Consider the following 21029-nt stretch of genomic DNA (forward strand, 5'->3'; position numbering starts at 1 on the left):
ACCATTGCTTTTAGCCTTTAATAATAATAATAATAATAATAATAATAATAATAATAATAATAATAATATCTTTATTGTCATTGCCCCCTCTCAGGGACAACGAAATTACTCGACTGCTCCATAAAAACACTAATTAAAACAATACAGTATAGTACAGCAAGGAAGATTAGATGACTTTCAAAGTCCAGGCTTCCCATTCAGGGCTGAGATCGCTCTGGAGAAGAAGCTGTTCTTAAGACGGCTCGTTCTTGTCTTCATCGTCCTGTATCTCCGTCCCGACGGCAGGAGCTCGAAGAGACAGTGACCAGGATGCGATGGATCTTTTACTATGTCCAGTGCCTTCCTATGGCACCTTGTGGCATAAATCTAAGGTGGAGAGTGGGCAGCCAACAATGCTCTCTGCTGCCTTAACAACTCTGCACAACCCCATCCTGTCCTGGGTAGTACAGCTTCCGTACCACACACATAAGCCATAAGTGAGCACGCTCTCAATGGCACAGTGATAGAAGGCAAGCAGCAGTTTCTGCGGAAGATGGTTTTTCCTTAGAATTCTCAAAAAGTACAGTCTCTGCTGCGCCTTCTTCACAAGCCCCCTTGTGTTGACACTCCAGGACAGATCCTCTTGTAATTCAATGCCCAAAAATCTGAACGTTGTTACCCTCTCCACACAGACCCCATCAATCAAAAGTGGCTGGATATTGCTCTTCTGTCTCCTGAAGTCCACCACAAGCTCCTTTGTCTTCCTTGTATTTATGAGCAAGTTGTTAGCTCTGCACCACTCTCTCAGCCGCTCCACCTCATCTCTATAGTGCGTTTCACCCTCCCTTTCAGGGATGAGCCCAATCACGGTTGTGTCATCTGCAAATTTGACAACCCTATTACTAGGGTGAGCAGCGACACAATCGTACGTGTAGAGAATATAAAGGAGCGGACTGAGTACGCATCCCTGTGGTGTTCCTATGTTAGTCTTAAGCATTTTAGCGGTATAAGGGCCCAACCGAACCCTCTGGGAGCGGTCTGACAAAAAGTCCAATATCCACCCACAAAGTGATAACGGAAGCCCCAGATCTTCCAGTTTAGACATCAGACGCTGTGGTAGAATGGTATTAAATGCCGAGCTGAAATCTAAAAAAAGCAGTCTGGCATAACCCCCCCGCTGCTCCAAATGTGCAAGGACGGCATGGAGGGCAATCGCCACAGCGTCCTCTGTCGATCTTTTCGTTTTATAAGCAAATTGGAATGTGTCCAGTCCCTCTGGTAGGCAGGCAATGACATGATTTCGTACCAGCTTTTCAAAGCACTTCATGATTATAGGTGTGAGTGCTACTGGACGAAAGTCATTCAGATCTTCCGGGTTAGGTTTTTTTGCTATTGGAACGATAATAGAGGACTTTAGGCAGGATGGAACAATAGCCTGGGCTAGGGATCGATTTAAAATCCCAGTGAAAACTCCTGCTAGTTGATCTGCACAGTCTCTCAATACCCTTCCAGCTACCCCATCTGGCCCTGTGGCCTTCCTTGGGTTGATTCCCTTCAACACCTTCCTCATCTCTTCTTTTTTCACAGAGACTGCTACATTCCTTTGTACTGCTACATTTTTTCATTGTACTGCTACTTTTTTCACAGAGACTGCTACATTCCTTTAGGTTTTAGCTGTTACATAACTGGCAGATATTATGTCAGAAGTTTGTTCGAGGAACTTGGGGAAGCATATGCACGCAATGTATAAAGGCATTGCCTGGTAACCATGTATGCCAGGATTCAAATCCAGTGGCAGGTCACACAAAGAAATAAAAAAGCTTCTCATGTTGCATTCAAACTGAAACATATCTGGGCATTTTTGTGAAAGTCAAATATAGTAGCAAAAATGGGGGAAAAAATGCAGATAACATTCCTTCCATCCAAATTGTGGCATTCATTCTCTGTTGACCACAACGCTGGTTTATCATAATTTATTTAGCTTCTAATGCCATTGCAGAATAACCATTTCAGGTGTCAACTGATATAGTAGGTTCCTTTTTACATTATCAAAGCACTATTGTGTTCAACATGTGCCCTCCTACATAAAAAGACCACCAAAAATTACCTTCCCTTTTCAAAGAAGAAAAGACAACATCAGAGAACTTAGGTAGATGTGGGAATTTTTGCCAGCCACAGTGTTGCTTCAGCTTAAAGCAGCGCACAGCTAAAGTAACTCACCCTGGCTAGAAATGAAGGAGCTGCTGTAGCCATTTTTTAATGTCTTTGATTATTTTTTTAATGTCATTGATGCAGTTGTGGGTTCCTGTGAGAGATGCTCAGAATTCCTCCTAGCCTCAAAACGGAAGCAACAGCTGGCCTTTGAGGGACTACGAGTGGTTGGAGTTCCTGCCATGAAGTAGACCAGGGTCCATGCACTGTGTCCTTCCAGCTGAATTCAAACTTGGTGCCTTATTCACGCTGGCACACTGTAGTAGCCACCATGTGTGAAGGGAGCAGATGGCAAAGGAAGCCAAGAACAAGAAGTGGTCTGAGGGCGAAGCCAGAGACCTGTTTCTACCTCTGATATCCCCTTTTCCTAGGGCAGCAAGGACGTGATGGAGACTCGGCAAACTGGGGTTGTGGTTAGACCACCAAGGTTCACTGCTGTGTGGAACAAACTTGAACGCCACTGTGATGGAGCTCCAGAGACTCTGCCTACTTACAGCCAATTTCACTGTATGCCCCAGGACCTACACAGAGTTTGGCAAAAGGAACTAGTAAGGAAGCCACACTCGTAGGGAGGGGGCAGCACCGTTGTGTTTTGATATATAATTGTCATAATAAAAAGCATTATTCAAAATTACTGTATGAGAACTTCATGGTACACAGTTGCCACAGAAGAGGACTAATTCTAATTTTGAAGCGGGGTCATTAGCGTCGGGGGTGGGGAGATAACTTTTTGTCTGGACCTGTAAGAAAAAGCGTTTGATCTATTTATTTCATGATAAAAAAAGATCTTTGTACAATCACACATGGCACTATTTATTAAAAATGAATACATTTGCTCTTATTACAATTGGAAAAAGGTCATTAGTGTTAACCTAGCTTTGTGCAAGAGCAATTACTTTAAACAGTAATTATTGAGCTTGTGCACTGGAGAGTACTTCCATGACTCATATGCAATATCAGTTATATGAAGGGAATTCCAGAGAGAAGAGGACTTGCTTAATTTTTTAGCAGTAGTAATTAACTTCTGCATATCCAGTGTAATTATTTCTATTGATTGAAGCAGAGAAGATATTTTCCTATCTAAAGACAATAATCTCAGGTTACAGTATGTGCCTGTTCCCAAAATACTATTTCAAGCAGTGAGTAGAACTGTAATTTGTCAAGCAGCCTGATTTTCACCAGAGTTTTCTGCTGCTACAGCAGAGTAAAAACTGTTACACAGCCATAGGAGTCTCTTGATTACTGGGAGAGGAGGAAAGGTAACAAGCTGAAAATGAGAATAGTTCTCCTGCCCCTTTGTGTTAAAACCCATTAAATGCACATTTAAATAAAAATCAACAAGGATACTCGCTACAAATTTGCAAAGTAGTATAATACCAGATGGCATTATGCACTGAACAACCTTGTGCCTACATTCCCACATTAAGAATACAGCCTACCTACACTGTATACAAGAAGATGTTCAAAATGCAGTTAAACACTTTAGTTAATGATTTATTAAAGACCATCTGTCAGTATGAATCTTCTGTTCCCAGTTCTATTAATTCAGAAATTAACGCTCGCTCAGTCTCTTCCCCCATCCTTCTGCCAGTTCCAATTTCATATAATCCTGAAGGTATTATGGGCCTTTTGTCAGCATCTTAAATATAGTGATTTGAGTCAGATGCACTGACCATCAGGGGTTGGTAATGGGATGGGAGCATTCCTCTTCTCTTGCATGCTTGTTTTCACTTGCAATAGTTACAGACATGGCCTTTTAATTTTAAATGAGGTGGAGGTCTCTCCACTGGATCTTGAACCTGCCCTGCTGCTTGCTATCCATGAAGATAATGGATCCAATCCAGACAGATCCAATCCAAATGCTGGAAAGAGAATTTTTTCTTCCCCAGTGCAAGCAGTGGGACTGTGGATGTTGCAGAAGCCATACTATTCATATGTCTGGCTTCTCGCTTGCTTGCTTGCTTATCTAATTTCTGTACTGCCTAAGGTATTAAAAATATTGCTAAGCTGCCTATAAAAAACCGAAGCAACAACTTTCATGTTAAGCAATATTCTGTTTGACAGTTTAAACAAACTATTACAAAAATTCAGTTACCTATAAAAATGTTACATGAAGACAACATAGATTGTCTTATTTTATTGTATTGTACTTATTTATATCCCGCCTTTTCCCCCTAACTGGACTCGAGACGGCTTACAACTAAAATGGAAACAGCTACAGACGCATAAAATTTGGATGCTGGAAAGGAGCAATGTCTCTGCAGCCTCTTTTAAGTGACTTCGGAGGACTCAAGCCCTTTAAGGAGATGTCAAAGGTGATGCTCTTGGCTAATAATTAACATTCCCCCCGTCTCTCTCCGCACGCAAAAAGACAAGAAATCGGAGCACAAGCTTGCATTTTTTTCGGGTCGGGGAAAGGGCAGGCAGGAGAGGGAGACGGGAAAAAATGGACACGGAACGCGGGCAGAATTGTGCCGGAAGTGACCATGCCACGCCGGAGTTGTCGCGCTAGGAAACCGGACTTCGGTAGCTGCGCTTGGACTCTCGCGTTTGCTTTATCTCTACGGCTTTGGCCGAATAAGGGGTTGAAAGACAGGGTAGAGCGGCCTTCTCTCCGCGGGACGGAGATGTGCTCCTCCTACTTCCGGCCCCGGAAGTGAAGGAGAAAAAAAAGGCGGGGGCGTCGTCGTCGCCACGGCAACCGCGGGAAGCTGGCGGAAGGAGCCGAGCTCAGAGGGGCGGTATCAGAACGAGCGGAAGAAGGAAAGAAGCGAGGCGGCGACGTCACGGCGGGGGGCGTGGCGAGCGTTACTTTTCGCGCGGGAAATTGGGTTCTGCTGGTTGTTGATCTGAAGGGGCCGCGCGGTGAGTGGCAGGTTGCTTTGGAGGAGCGGGTTTCTGGTATGTATGTGTGTGAGAGGATTATTTATCTCTTTCGCTCCCCCTCTACGATTTTTTTTCTCGCCCAATGTTCCCAGGCCCCAACAGTTTACTCCTGAGCGCATTTACTCAGAAGTAAGCCTGGGATGTAGCTATTAATGATAAATTAACATGTGCTATTAAGGTAAGGCGGGGAATATGCAGGGGGAATGATTTTGAGGAGATAGGGAAGTTGTTTGTAGAATTTGAACTGTTAAAACATAAAAGGGGTCAAACCATCGCAAGAAGTGTTGAATTTTTGGGAGGTCAAACCATCGCAATAAGCGTTGAAATTTTGGGAGGTTGGATTAGTTACAGTGGAATGGTATCGGGAGTGGGGTGCACGTTTTTATTCTTATTTATTTACGATTGTTACGTTTTTGAAATAAAAAAATAAAATTGTAAAAAAGGAAGTAAGCCGCATTGACTTCTTTGTGGGATTTTCTCTGAGGCAGGTATGCATAAGGACCGCAGTCTAAATCCAGTCCATGGTCCTCCTCCCTCTGATCTACAGTGGTACCTCGGGTTACATACACTTCAGGTTACATACGCTTCAGGTTACAGACTCCACTAACCCAGAAATAGTGCTTCAGGTTAAGAACTTTGCTTCAGGATGAGAACAGAAATCGTGCTACGGCGGCAGCAGGAGGCCCCATTAGCTAAAGTGGTGCTTCAGGTTAAATGTTATCTTGCTTCCGCCTCTCCCACCACAACCTGCAATCTGTGCATGTGATGCAGCTAATACATCTTTAAAAATTGAATCTTGAAATTCTTCTGACTTTGTCTATAGACCTAAAATAAATAAAAGAAAGTCTTTTTTCTTTAGTGTACCATTGGAATCTATGTTCTGAAGTGTGGTTAGCATTTGGACCAGCTTTTATTACTCTTTAGTTATATCCTAATCTGTTGTGATTCTGTTTGTCCTCTTATAGGTTTACAGGGAGAAAATGCTGTTTACTGGAAGCAGCAGACGGAAGTTGTTGAAGGTGGTGGCTGATAGACAGGATCAATACCCTCTCAGCCTTCAGTTCTACCTGCAGCCTCCCACTGAAAATATATCTCTAATAGAATTTGAAAGTTTTGCTGTTGACAGACTCAAATGTGAGTAAACGTGTAGACTAGAACAAACCTTGAATTTTCAGAATGGTTGATTATGTGTTTCTGTGAAATATTCTTATGTGACGCTTACTCACCCTCAACATTTTCAGGATCATAGAGTTCAGACATTAAAGAGTTATTTTTGGTATGGCTATCAGCTATACTTTTATGTAAGTTTGTTATAATCAGTTGTCAAATTATTTTCCCCCAACCACTTTTCAGATATGTATTTTCAGACGCATCTTAGATACTCAGTGCTACATTTCAAATCTGTCATTGTCTTGTTCTTTGCAGTACTCAAAGTAGTAGAGAACTTGGGTGTCAGTTATGTGAAAGGTTCAGATGATTATAATAGAAAGCTGGCATCCGAAATTCGGGCTCTTAAATTTCCGTACAAGGTAAGTAAAACTGAATAATTAACACTGAGTATAAACTTTATATTTCTGTGTAGTTGTGGCCACTGGAAGAAATAATATTAGAAATATAGTAGTGTTGGTAGATTAAAATGGTTGCACTAGGTCTTTCAGGGGCCCCTTGCCCATGACATGTATGATGGTGGTGGTGATGATGATGATAATATTAATTACTATTATTTTATTATTTATGCCCTGCCCATCAGATTTGGTTTCCCTAGCCACTCTGGATAGCTTACAACACATAAAAAATTGTAAAACATTACACATAAAAAATTTCCTGATACAGGGTTGCCTTCAGATGTCTTCTAAAAGTCAGATAGTTGCTTATTTCCTTGACATCTGATGGGAGGGCATTCCACAGGGCAGGCACCACTACCGAGTAGGCCCTCAGCCTGGTTCCCTGTAACCTCACTTCTTGCAGTGAGGGAACCACCAGAAGGCCCTCGGCGCTGGACCTCAGTGTCCAGGCTGAACGATGGGGGTGGAGATGCTCTTGATGTCTAGTATAGGCTTTCCTGTACAAAAGACCGCCAAAGGTGTCTAATAACTTGCATATAAAAAGTGATAACATAGAAAGAACATACTAAATAAAATGAAATGGGCAGAGTGGCAGATAAAAACTGTCAGTTGGAAAAAAGAAAATCAAATGTTGAAAAAGCCAGATAGTATCAAACAGATGAAATGCCTATTGAAATTCAAGTGACAAAGTACTACCAGAAAGGCGAAGGAATAAATCTTTCTGGGCAAAGCATTCCAAAGCTATGTCCCATAATGAAGAATGCATTGTATGCTTTCCTGTAATTTTGCATCTGGCCATGATTTTGTCCCTGATCAAGTTGATGGATCTTGGTTGGTAGTAAAAAACCCCAGCATAGATTCCGGAAGCCTGCAGTGTGCCCACTACTGACCTATAGAATTGCGGCAGCAATCCTTATATGCCTGGACTTCGTTCTAAGTAGATATGCATAAGATTGTGCTGCAAGTCTTTTTATTTTATAAGTTATTTATAATAAAGTATTTTTTGTGGTTGTTACAGTATATTATATGATTGTTCTTAACATGCTTTTTTGTAATTTAGGCTTTGGCTGAAGAGGATTATGATGCAAGAAGAAAAGATCACATTTCTCATTTCATATTGCGTCTTGCCTACTGCCAATCGTAGGTATTGTTTGTCCAGTTACTGTTTAATTGCATGTAATAAGCACAAACATCATGTTGTGGATTTTAAGATTTGAGAAAGTGTATTTTGTAACCATTTGTTGATCCACATTCCAAGATCTTTTAGGATTAATCTTATTTGGGAAACGCTGCCAATTTCAGAATGAAAATCATAATGGCCGAGTTGAAACATCCCATCCAATTATTGTTACAAATGCTTCACAATGGTTTGGCATGTTGTCCAAATTAACAAACTATAATTAAAGCTATCACTTCATCTCTGGAGGCAGGTGCACCATGGAGAAGGGAGTAAGCTTAGGAACCTGAACTTTAAAAGACTGGAAAACCAAGCTGATAAGCACTTCCAAACCATGGTTTTCCTGTTCATTTGGAACTTCACACCATGAGTTGGGTTCTAAATTATTGTTAGCGAAAGCCATGACTTGTTGAGCTGTCTGAATTGAGCCTGTTTCTCGGCATTGCTTGTGGGGAGAGGTAAGTGTAAACTGCAATGTGTTAAAAAGGACATATATTTGTATAGTGTTGTGTGTGTGCCTTTTAAGGAAAAAAACAGCAACACAACTTATCAATAAAATAACTTTACCCGTTAATATGGTGTTGCAATTAAATACTGAAAACTGTTATAAAGAGGGAGGCATTCAGACTTCTTAAAGAGACTCTTTCTAGGAAGCGGGTAACCATTTCCAGTTTAATCAGTAACCATCTAGGTCTTTTAAGATGCAAGCTTATTATATTTTAATTGATGTTAGCTGCATTAGCCTTGGACTTTTCTGCAAAAGTTTGAAGTCTTTATTTAAAAGCATTAAAATGATCTTTATTTTAAAAGCCACATATCCTGTCTCATCCTGTGTCAAGTTGGTGAGGTAACTTTGGACATTATTTTTCAGTGAATCTGGTGGCATGATGGTAATGAAAAATAAAGCTGGATTTTAGTAGTCCAATAGTGCCACCAAGAGGCAAAAGCTTGCATTGTCACTGCTTTTATTCACAAATATTTTCCAGGGTTTTTCTTTCCCCGGCCCCTCAATATTTTCCAGTTTTCTAAAATGTACAGTTCTCAACATATCAAAGTTTCTGCGCGTGGCATGAGCCAAGGGCATCTGAACAACAGGAGAGCTGAGAAGAGAAGCATTGCTGATGTCTTTTTATCTCTTTTATCTCTTATCTCTTGGCTCTGTCAGAACACATTGCCCTCTTACGTTTTTCAGAACCCATGGAGTCTTTGCTAAATTTCCACACACGCTGCTTAAACACCCTCCTTCCCAACCCAGCCACAACTGTGCAGTATTTTTTCTGCTGTCACCATTGCGGCAGGAACAACAGCGGCACTTCCCTGTGGTGTAGTAGTTAAAACCGGTAGACTTGTAATCTGGTGAACCAGGTTCGTGTCCCCGCTCCTCCACATGCAGCTGCTGGGTGACCTTGGGCTAATCACACTTCTCTGAAGTCTCTCAGCCCCACTTACCTCACAGAGTGTTTGTTGTGGGGAGGAAGGGAAAGGAGAATGTTAGCCACTTTGAGACTCCTTTGGGTAGTGATAAAGCGGGATATCAAATCCAAACTCCTCCTCTTCTTTTTCTTCTCTTCCTAGAGCTGCCTCTGAACAGCATTTTAGTGATGGGTGGGCACTGATGCCACTTTTGAATAGGAACAAACCATATATCCTTGGTGGTTGCTGCTGTATTAATTTACCCAACTTGTGCGTGCTCTCTCTCTCTATATTCAGTATATATGAATATGCTATTTAAAAGCTGCACCAACACTCAACCAGTGTAGCAGTGGTTAACCCAGGGGCCCATTGTGGAAGTCAGTGAGTAGTGATGCAGCTGGGTCAGGCTAGTGAGGAACTCATGAACATCCATGGATCCCTCAGCCAGTGCCTGACCTGGCCAACCACAGCCACAAGACTTTTTAACACACACACACTCTGCCACCATTCTAAATGAACATGCACTTGGATGTTCTCAAATGTTGTAAGAGCCACTCATTATGGAGTGGAAGAGACTTCTTTTGTCCAGGTAAAAGAATGTAAGAGAAGCAAATAGCATAATAAAGAGCAATGAAAACTATTTTGTTAAGAAATAAATTATATAGGAAACGCTGATCCAAAAGTAGAAATTGGAATGTTGTAGGAAGATTTCAGGTTACATTTTTGTTCATTTGACTTTCAAAGGAAAACTATGTAGAGAACTGTGGTTATGTGTTTTTAAAAACAATTAAACACATTTCAGCCTGTGTTTCATGTTCCATCGCAGGGAGGAGCTTAGGCGGTGGTTTATCCAGCAAGAAATGGATCTTTTCCGCTACAGATTCACTCAGCTAAGTGGAGAATTGACTAAAAAGTTCCTTGAAAATGTCAGCTTGTCATATGATGTTGTAAGTTTCACAACTTTGAATTACGGTGTACGTGGTAGTGTTGAAATGCTTAATATCTGAATGGAAGACTGAACAAAGTTTGTGATCTCGCCCCCGCCATTCCTTTTTGACCATAATGCATGTTTGGGCTGCTGTGCTTGTCAGTAGAAAGCCACTTGATCTCCAGCCATGCCTCATAATTAATCTTACATTGCTTTTCTGAGGATCTTGAGTATGGTTCTTCCTGATACGACAGCAGGGAAGATGTGACTATGTAGTACGCAGACCAAATGCTATACAACTGTCCAAATCCATATTCTGGCTCTGAGTTTTACAAATTGATGTTCCATCTATGAAGATGCATCCCAAACAGATTGACTCATTTCTACGGGCAAGCTTTGTTTTTAGGTGAAAAACACATTCACGTTAGGTTGTAAAATGCACACCGTCAACAGCTTTATCTGGGGTTTTTGAATTTACTAGATGTATTTTTCTTAAGATGTAATGCTCTCACTGAAAAATCTGCGCTAATAGGCGACACCTATGAAGGGAATGGTAGAGATGATATACCTAATTCATAATCTTAACCTGTGAAGGGAATGATAGAGATGATGCACCTAATTAATTAATTTTGCTGATTAGCGTGTGTACCACATTGACAGGCAGCCATCATTTTACAGGGGTGATGGGTGTCTTGGAGATAGTTTAGAGTAGGGGTGGGGGGACCTCTGGCCTTATGGACTTGACTGGACTCCAGCTTCCAGCATCTCCAGCCATCATGACCAGTGGTCAAGAGTTGATGGCAGTTAGGAGTGGCAGATGAAGATGATGGACTATGCGGAGTTAGCCAAATTGACTGTTAGGATCTGGAACCAGGGCGACCAGAAATTCCAAAGAGAATGGAGTAAATTTATTGAGTATTTGAAAGGTCAATGTAAAAATGCGAAGACTGAAATAAATCTTGTAACGTAATGTAAAAATGGTATCTGACTATGGACAAAAAGGGACTTGATATAAATAGAAGGACAGAAACTGACAGTTAAAATACACATACAATTTACTGGAAATTGGAAAACCAGTTGAAGGGATGGAGGGAAATGTATTTGATATGTATGTGAAAAGTTGCTATATTTTGTGCTTTAAAAAAGAAAACCAATTAAAAAATTATTATTATTTTTTAAAAGAGTTGATGGCAGTTGGGTCCAGCCACATCACACAGCTTGTACTCAATGAGGAGTGAGCTTATCCACAAGCCCCATTTGGGATGTCACACTAAGCCAAACCTTGGCTTAGCTCAGCATAGCACGATAGTAAGAAAGGACTGGGGAGGAGCAAAGTGGCTGCTGCCTGTATGGCCATGTGTTAGCACTAGGCCATGGTTTGGCTTAGTGTGACGTGTGAATTAGTCTGTACGCTAACACCTGATCCTTGCATACTAAGGGTGAGATTCAGCTCATGTGTCCTATCAGTGGAAGCCTGAACAAGGACTTCAGCTTGTTCAGTGGGGCTTCCCTTCCTGCAAGCCCCCTGAATTGGTTCAAGAGTGTGTGTCAGCAGAGCCTCCAGAGCAGCTTTCAGGGAGACTGATGGAATGGTTAACAAAGCAAACAGTCAAATTCCTCCCCAAGTAGAAATCACCCCCCCCTAAAAGCACTTAAGAAAGGTTGTGTGAAGGGGATGGGTTAAAATGAAGTTTGTGAAGTTTGGCTGACAAAGTTGCTACAGAATTGTACAAGAGAATGGTGAAGGTTAACAAGATTTGTACGAAGGTTTCTCTTTGGTTATACTTGTGTTTCTTAAGGAAAGGTTAACCCTCCCAACAGCAACCAACCCGATAAACAATATGTGAGAGCCTTCAGTTCAAATCCTTTGACAAATGGCAGAATACTTTTTTAAAAAAAAAACCCTTTGGGGTAGTAGAAACGGTGTTGCAGTTTATCTTTTTGAGTTGCAGCACTCATCCCGGGAAGCTGGAACAGTATTTGCAGTATCGCTGTTTTCAGAGCAACCCAGACAAGGTGCTCTCTAAGGGCCTACCCGGACTTAACTAAGAAGTGGAGGAAAAATGGGCCCCTTTCTCTTTCACTCAACAGAAGAGAGACTAATTCCCCCTCTGTTTTTACCAGGCAATGGGGAAGGGACCCTTCCCATTTTCTAACCTTTCTTTTAAACTTTTTAGAGACTTGTTCAGTAAAGGTTAGAAAAGGGGAAGGAAGCCTTTCGCACTGCCTGCATGGGTTGCCACCAAGCCTAAATGCAAAAGGTGTCAAAGGGTTATTTTGCTCCTTTTTCAACCTTTTTCCCAATCCACTTTCAGTTCCTAGAAGTGCTTCAGAGTGTTTCAGCACTCCAGGAAGGATGTTGGCTGCTTGTGGAATGACTGACCCTAGACCATTAACTAGACTTAAAAAATATTATTTTTGTTGTTGTTGTTATTAAACATGGATACTCCTTTTTTATTTTTAAAACTTTTGCAGTTGTGATTGTAGCCAGTGAAAATGGCAAGGTACAGTACAATTGAAGTTTATAGTTCTGTTGGTACTAATATTGTTTCTGAGATATTATTGACTGGATGTCTTCCATAAGGCAGTCTACTGCTTGAATTTTAGTGACTCCTGAATTTGTATTTAAATACACCTGTATTATACGCGTGTGCACACACACACAATTTTTTTGTTAAAAGTACATTGCAGTGCGCTATCGAGGGAGGAAAAATGGTGTCCTGGAATAGTCAGATGGAGGAGCTAATGCTCTACAATGCAGTTACTGGCCGGCTGTGCCAAAAAATAAGGGTGGGTAGCAGAAGTCAGTAAAGTTCAGTTTTTCCCCAGGTAGCTGCTCTTTGATTTTGTTGTGATTTTCAACAAAAAGTCTTTGGAGAGGTTTGTTAAGTAGTGCAAATGGCAGTGCTTCAGTTTCCTGTTTTTATCACTGAATAGTTCTGAAAAGATCAGGCATCTTTCATTTTATTTCACTTCCAAACCTTTCTAATTGAGCAGTAGAGGGATATAAGTGCACACTGATAATTCAGCATCTCAGTGAATGGAATGTTCTTGACTTTCTGTGAAAGCAACAAAAGGGTAACTGTGCTTTGACAGCAGTTAATTAAAAGCTTAAAGTGCCGGGTATCTCTTGTGCTTTGATTTGCCTAGGTGAAGCATGGCTTCTAACCTATTTGAATTCCAGTAGTTGGATCAAAACCACTTGGTTTTTATGATGGAGGGTTTTTTTGCTTTTGTTTTGGAGATTAGTGTCTACACAATACATTTCTAAAAAAGGCAGGTGTTAGTATTCACTTCCAGCAATTCAGTGGAAACTTGAGCTAGAAAACCTTATTTTCAGCAAGATGCCCTACCCATATTTTTTTGGCCAGGTGGTGCAGACAGGTTGGGCAAGCCCAGCCAGAGACATAGAAAAGGAGTTGCCTTAAACCTCTTGTGGTGAACCAGTTCCTGGCCCAGAAACAGAATTTGGTTCTATTGATTCCCTTGGGAATCTTCTCTATTGGTTTTGGAAAGCACGTAAGTACAAATAAGTAATGTAAATGTCTGACATGAAAACATAGGCCAGAAAGCCAAAGAAGAAAAGTGTTTGATCTTAATAATAATAATAATAATAGTTATTATTAATACCCTGCCCATCTGGCTGGGTTTCCCCAGCCACTCTGCACAGCTTACAGCATATCTTGAAGATGGAGTCCAGGTAAAAAAGAATCACACAGAATCACAAAATTGTAAGTTGGAAGGGACCCAAAAACTGGTCCTGCTCCCTGCAATGCAAAAATCCTACCCGCATCTATCCCTGGATGGGCTTAAGCTACCAACCTTCTGGAAGCAATCTTAGTGGTCTAGGTTTTACTTCATATTATCTTTATTACTCTCTGCTGACTAACCAAGGGCCATAAGATTCATTAAGGGCCATTGGACTTCACTTTTTAATTCATCAGCAGTGGCAGTTGCTACCTGCCCAGCATCCTGCAGCCATGTCTTCATTCGCTTTTGGCTTGTTTCTCTTAAAAAGCAAGCCAACAGGCAGGGGTTGAAAGGAGTGACAATCACTTTCCCCTTGTTTGCCACCCGCTGCAGCCCAATACGCAGCTTCATTTGTGAGCTGCCTAGCAACCTTCCATTTGAACTCTGCTCACCAACAGTGGTGGCTGCTAGCCCGCCATTCCTCTCGGGGCTCCTCTCTGTAAGCATTCACCAACCCCCAGTGAATTTTAAAGGATGGGGAAAATAAATGTTAATTAGAAGGAAGACGAATGATAAAGAGTAATAGTGACAGTTGTCCAAGCAGCCCTAGAAATGTCATGGGCAATAAAGAGAGGCCCTGAAGTACTATAATTAACATCCCCATTGAATGATGGTGAGAGACGTCTAATCCTAGATTAATGGTTTAGTAGTAGTCTGCACCAATTAGTTGATTTAAGCTTGCAGCCCTACAAAAATGGAAATGTGATTAGAAAACAAAATTATGAGTTTACCGTATTTTTCGCACCATAGGACGCACTTTTTCCCTTATAAAAAACAAGGGAAAACGTGTGTGCGTCCTACGGAGCGAATGCAGGCTTTCGCTGAAGCCTGGAGAGCGAGAGGGGTCAGTGCGCACCGACCCCTCTTGCTCTCCAGGCTTCAGGAAGCTATCCGCTAGCCGTGGGAGACCCAGCTCTCCCACAGCTAGCGGAGCGCTGCATTAATCCCGAAGCTTGGGGCATGCGGAGCTCAGCGCGCCCCAAGCTTCGGGATTAGCGCAGCGCTCTGCTAGCCGTGGGAGAGCCGTGCGGCTCTCCCACAGCTAGCGGAGACCTTGCCGGCACCCAGAAGCTTGGGGCGCGCTGAGCTCCGCACGCCCCAAGCTTCGGGATTAGCGCAGCGCTCCGCTAGTCGTGTCTAGGCTGCGGATAGTAGCCTGCTTCCCGGAGCGTTGGGCGCCCTGAAAGCAGAGCGCCCGGCGCTTCGGGAACACATCCGCAGCGTGGGGAGCCTTGCAGGAGTTCCCCACAGGGCTCCCCACGCTGCGGATAGCAGCCTGCCGCCTGGCGGGTGGGGCGCCCTGAAGCAGAGCGCCCCTCGCGCCGGGCAGACACCCGCAGCATGCGGAGCCCTGCAGGAGTTCCCCACAGGGCTCCCCACGCTGCGGATAGCAGCCTGCCGCCTGGCGGGCGGGGCATACTGAATCAGAGCGCCCCTCGCGCCGGGCAGACATCCGCAGTGTGGGGAGCCCTGCAGGATTTCCCAGCAGGGCTCCCCACGCTGCGGATAGCAGCCTGCTGCCTGGCGGGTGGGGCCCACTGAAGCAGAGCGCCCCGCGCGCCAGGCAGACATCAGCCGGCCCCACAAGCTTGGGGGACAGCAGGGAGGCGCAGCGCCACCATCCCGCTGTTCCCCGACCTGGTTCGGTTTCCCTGACCTGCTTTTGGGGGGGAAATAAAGGGAAAAATTTTTTCCTTTATTTCCCCCCCAAAAAACTAGGTGCGTCCTATGGGACGGAGCGTCCTATGGTGCGAAAAATACGGTAATTACAAGAATTGTTATTAGGATTTTAGACAGCAGGTTCTTGAAATTTGTTGGTGCATTTAAAAAGAAAGTTGGCGTCCATGCTAGTTTCTTTTTTTCTTTGGAAAGTGCTTCATTTCAGAATAACTTATCCAACTATCAAGACGCTCTAGAAGGCAGTTTAAAACTGGTATCGATGGTCAGGCAATGCTTGAGTGAAAAGCTGAGTTTTAATAAATGATGGAAACCTCACCTGCAGTTATTGGCGGTGGGGGTGAGGGGAATTTATTCCACGAAAAAAAGATGCCAGTGTTGAGAATATTCACCTCTGTGCTATCACAGGGTAGAGTTCCTTAGGCTGCAGCGCAGTCAACAGGGCATCGTCTGAAGATCTTAAACATATCTTCTCATGATGTTGGGTTGGTTGAAATGATTTTGGGGTGATGGCAGGACTGCTAATTGTGGAATATCCAGGAGCCTTGGGAAGCAACTATGGAAGAACTTCTAAAGGCCTTCCTTATGGGGCTCTATTCCATTCCAGCTTGCTTAATGGTGCATAAGGCTCCTTATTGTAAAACCATGGGAACCATGGGAAGGTAGACTCGGTTTCTGCTTTTACTTCTCAAAGGCTTAGTTTTGAGGATGGAGGATGTTGAAGGGGGGAGGGAAATAGAACACAACTTCTTAATGTTAGTTCCATTTTTATTTCTTAACACTTCATACTTCATTTACCTAATTCAAATAGTTACTTCCTCATTCAGATGAGTCGTCTTCCTTTTTCATTCCTTTTTCATTCCTTTCCCTTTAATATTACACCTGAGTTCCACATTTTTGCAAGGCTTAGCTTAGATGCTTCATTTATTTTAACGTTGTAACTAAGAGATCTTCTCTTATAATGTTTTCAGTGATTTTCAAAGCCAATAACTTTTGTTTTAGATTCCAAAATCCGAAAAGTTGAACATTGGAGAGAAGCTGCGAAACTCAACTCCTGGTTTGGGTGGCGTTAAAATAGAAGAGTTTGTCTTTTATAAGGTAAGTGAGCAGGCTGAGGTGGTGGCAGCATTTTGTATAAATGAAAAAATCTGTACAGTGGTACCTCGGGTTAAGAACTTAATTCGTTCTTAACCTGAAACTGTTCTTATCCTGAGGTACCACTTTAGCTAATGGGGCCTCCCGCTGCCGCCGTGCGATTTCTGTTCTCATCCTGAAGCAAAGTTCTCAACCCCAAGTACTATTTCTGGGTTAGCGGAGTCTGTAACCTGAAGCGTCTGTAACCCAAGGTACCACTATATTTTCATTCTCATAACCTCAATTTCCCAACCCATTTGGGTGAATAGTGTTACTACTTCCTTTTCTAATTGCTTCTGCCTACAGTTCTTATGTATATGACTTGCCTTAAAGGAAATGATTTGCCAATGTATATAGTAATCCTACACTGCAAATATCTATGCAGTTAAGCAGATGCTGTATTTCCCTGGGTGGAAGTTGGGTAAAACAAATACTGGGCTGCATTCGACTACGCTATTCTGTTAGTAGAAGCCGGCACAAGGTTTCCCCCTAATGCAATGGGTCTTTCCTCCTGTGCCCCTCATACCTCCCTCAGATCCACTCTAGAGGCTTGAGAGAACTTCCAGAACAACATGTGGATCGGGGGGAAGAAGGCAAGCAGCTCCTTAGCACTAAGTTGAATTCCACCCATTATACCCAGAAGGAAAGTAATTTCTGTGAAATGATTTCTAAAGGAATCTTCCCAAATTTAGACTTGGAAGCACTGTTGTTTCACGTTAGGCTTCTCAGGACCATTGAGTGTGCTAAAAAAAGAAGAAGAAAAAGAGGTCTTTATCAAAAATGGCCTAGCCAGTCCCTTTCAGAGATTACATCTGCCTGTTCTGTCTTTCAGGTTCCTTTCTGTGATGCTGTGGATTTAGTCCGTGTGAGAAAAGTTTACCTGCATGGCGGCTATGCCTATGTACCTCAGCAAGATTTTGTTACCATTGTTCTGAACAATTACAGAACCAAACTGTCAAAAGCCCTGGCAGTAAGTATTTTTCTTCCTAATTTGCTCTGTGTTTTACACTCCCTTTTCGGTTTTCATTTTTATAAATGGTAACATTCCATTCAGCCTGCGAAAGGTGATTGGGATAGGGCATGGGGATTTGTCTTTCAGGATTTGAGAAGTACTTCAACTGCTTCATCTTTTTCTTTTTTAAAAAAAGCTTCTTATTCTCATTATGTAAGACTTCACCTTACTGTACATTGTAAAATTGGAGCCTTTCTGCTTGAGATGGCATTAGTAATACACAGTGGTTTTATACGGCAGTTCTTATTGACAAGCAGTTTTCCGCTCGCTCCATTTCAGCAAACTTCAGAATAATATTAGGAACAGGTAGAGGAACAGGGGCAGAAATATATATTATTTATATTGGATTTTATCCTGTGAACCACCCTGAGACTCGCAGGTATAGGGCGGTATACAAATTTAATAAATAACAATACAGTGGTACTTCGGGTTACAGACACCTCAGGTTGTAGATACTTCAGGTTACAGACTCCGCTAACCCGGAAGTAGTATCTCGGGTTTAGAACTTTACCTCAGGATGAGAACGGAAATCACGCGTTTCAGGTTAAGAACGGACCTCCGAAACGAATTAAGTTCTTAACCCGAGGTACCACTGTAATACTAAATAGTGATGCTTGTTTTTCAACTTGCTTGCTATTCAGTCAGCTGTATTACTCTTAGAGACAGAATAAACATTGTTGCTTGGGGAAGGATTTGTTGCCAGCACACTCTTAAAAAAAATAAAAATCCGTATAGTTCTCATCTGGACAAGTCACTTTAGTGCTGCTGATGCAGCTGTTTGACTTCATCCCCAGAGGTTCATTCCATCGTCTCTTGAGACAGACGGATGCCAACAACAACTTATTAATGCAGTCCTGAAATGTAGTGTCCAGAACTTCAAACCAAGGTTGGAGTGATGCTGAGTATAACTGTTTTTTGTGTGTGTGTTGAAAACATGGTTGTTACTACAAGTAAAAAAAATATGAAATCTGCTATTTCTGTGACACATCAGTGTTGACTCTTGCTTAGTTTGCCATTCTCAAAAGTGTTGGCTGTCTGGTCATTAATTCTGTAATCTTCATGTAGGAGAGAGTTGCAGTCCACAGTTCGTCCAGAGTTTTCATTTTGCCATTATCCTAGTTGTCCAGTTTTCAGCTGGTCCTTCCCATCTTTCTATCATCTGCAAATTTGACTGCTTCTGTCTTTTTTTAAGTGCAGTTTTTCAAGCCATCATATATTAATGATTGCTAGCATTTAACCTTTAAAAAAGTAGTTTCTGCAGCTTAGCCACTTTCTTGCTTGTTCATCATGTATTAATAGCTTTTAAAAAAGAAATTCCAAACACTGTAAGAAGTAGGTGAGATAGTTTCTGAAACATAAGGAGCTATAGTGGAAAGTTCAAATCAATATAACGGTTCTCCTGTGTCTGCATTAATGGAAGTGGCTTTGAAGAGGATCTTAGTCTTTGTTTCTCTGCTCATGGCCAAGGTTTCTTTGTGCTTCAGAATTAACTCGTTCCTTCAGGCATAAGACTTGATGTTTTTTACAGCGCTAGTGTATCACAGCGACTTAAAAGGCTGAGACGTGAACTGGGAAGCCTGTAGTTTTGCAAGGTTTTTACAAGGTTATTTGTACAGATAACATGCAAATGGTTTGGGTCCGTTGGTGCTGTTGCACAGATAGCATTTCCACTGACCCCTCCTGTTTTTGTTAAGTAGCATGATTCTGCTCCAGCTTATTTTGTGATCGAACTGAATAACCTTTCTTCAGTGTTGCATTACCTGTTTGGGGAAGGTCTGTTGCTTGGTGGTAGAGCATCTACTCAGTAAGCAGGAGGCCTCGAGTTCAGTCCTCTGAATTTCCTTCTAGGTTTGTGTATGTTCCCAGCCTGAAACCTTGGAGAGCTGTTGCTAGTCAGTGTTGAGAATATGGCGCTAGGTGGACCAATTGTCTGATTTGGTGTAAGACAGCTTCTTAGGTTCCTAATGAAAATACTATCATTGCTATTTTATTTATAGCTGGAAGCTTCTTGCTGTGCATACCATTGCTTTGCTTGACACATGACTGCCCCGAAACACAACAGATTTTATACAAATGGCCTACTTGTGATGAGAAGACACCAGCAGATCCTAGTTGCTAGGAGACAGCAGAACACTGAAATAGCTTCTTTCGTACTTGTAAAGGTTTTTTTTCTTTGGCAGTTTTGTATAATAAAACTGTTCTTGGAGACTACAGAAATCTTTATGAACTTTCACTTTAAGATTTTGCAGTGTAACCTGCAATCATTATTTTGAATGTTTATTTATTTAGGTTTGGGAAACATTCCACGGTAGCTGAAGTTTGGATAGTTTGGTTTTAAAGTTGCTTTTATCAGATGCAACTAAATGCGGATAAACTCCAATTAAGAAGCTTTTTAATATATTGATAAAACGATTGTTCAGTGTGCTAAACTGAGGCCACAGGGTGCTATGTGTTTCTGACCACCAAGCCTATGCTACAGAAGGTGAAGGTAAAGGACCCCTGGACAGTTAAGTCCAGTCAAAAGTGTTAAGTTGTGGGTGAACATAGACGACGACACAGCGATTCTTCAAACAGCTCTTGTTTATTCACAGGCCAGAACAGAACTGAACTGAAGGGTTCAGCCAGCCTGCTTATATAGACCTCCACTACAACGCAACAGTAACCACTTTCTGTAACTATCCAATCACTGAATGTCACTTTCAATCCCTTATTTGCATATGTGGACCTGATTGAAAACTATCTACAGTATCCCCCTGCTGCCCCAGGGTGAGAACTTCAGTACACAGCAAAAGGCGACTATGGGGTTGCGGTGCTCATCTCACTTTAAGGCCAAGGGAGCCGGCGTTTGTCCACAGACAAATTTCCGGGTCATGTGTCCAGCATGACTAAACCACTTCTGGTGCAACCATGATAATACACCATGCAGACTAAGAGTGAAGGGATATTTTAAATTCATGGGTCCACAGTTCTGCTCACCACATCTGAAATGACAAGTTCTCTTGCCATCTTCTGTAGAGTGTGACCAGCTGCAGGGGAGGGGTTTCCCCATAACTGAGAAGAAGCCTTAAACCAAAGAGGTTTTAGCACCTCTTTTGCTGTTGGGGGCACTTGGAGCACCTATTCAGTGCAGAGCCAAATCAAGAACCAAATCTTCCTCCCCATTGCACTCTGACTTGGGCTGGGGAGAGGAAGGTGCGATGACTTGACTTCATGCTTGTTGGTGTTTGCCCTCCCTGGAAGGCTGAGCAGAGGCATGTTTCCACATTACGTGAAATGGAATCTTGCTTCCCCTTCCCA

The 21029-nt window shown here is 42.4% G+C and overlaps 1 protein-coding gene across 5 annotated transcripts in view; it reads left to right on the forward strand.

The window, feature by feature from the left end:
• PRIM2 (DNA primase subunit 2) overlaps positions 1-21029 on the forward strand; it is a 65582-nt gene that overhangs the window by 1567 nt on the left and 42986 nt on the right. The window contains exons 1-7 of one of the 5 annotated variants that reach the window (XM_053381144.1): positions 4889-5091; positions 6042-6210; positions 6502-6605; positions 7702-7781; positions 10058-10178; positions 16589-16684; positions 17553-17690. In XM_053381144.1, coding sequence (XP_053237119.1) covers positions 6057-6210; positions 6502-6605; positions 7702-7781; positions 10058-10178; positions 16589-16684; positions 17553-17690 — 693 coding nt within the window. In that variant the 5' untranslated portion in view covers positions 4889-5091; positions 6042-6056. Of the gene's footprint in view, positions 1-4888; positions 5092-5113; positions 5255-6041; positions 6211-6501; positions 6606-7701; positions 7782-10057; positions 10179-16588; positions 16685-17552; positions 17691-21029 lie in introns of those variants that run through there. The other 4 variants (XM_053381145.1, XM_053381146.1, XM_053381142.1 and 1 more) reach the window with 4 other exon arrangements.

This window comes from Podarcis raffonei, chromosome 3 (assembly GCF_027172205.1).
Source record: "Podarcis raffonei isolate rPodRaf1 chromosome 3, rPodRaf1.pri, whole genome shotgun sequence".
NCBI classification, from domain to species: domain Eukaryota; kingdom Metazoa; phylum Chordata; class Lepidosauria; order Squamata; family Lacertidae; genus Podarcis; species Podarcis raffonei.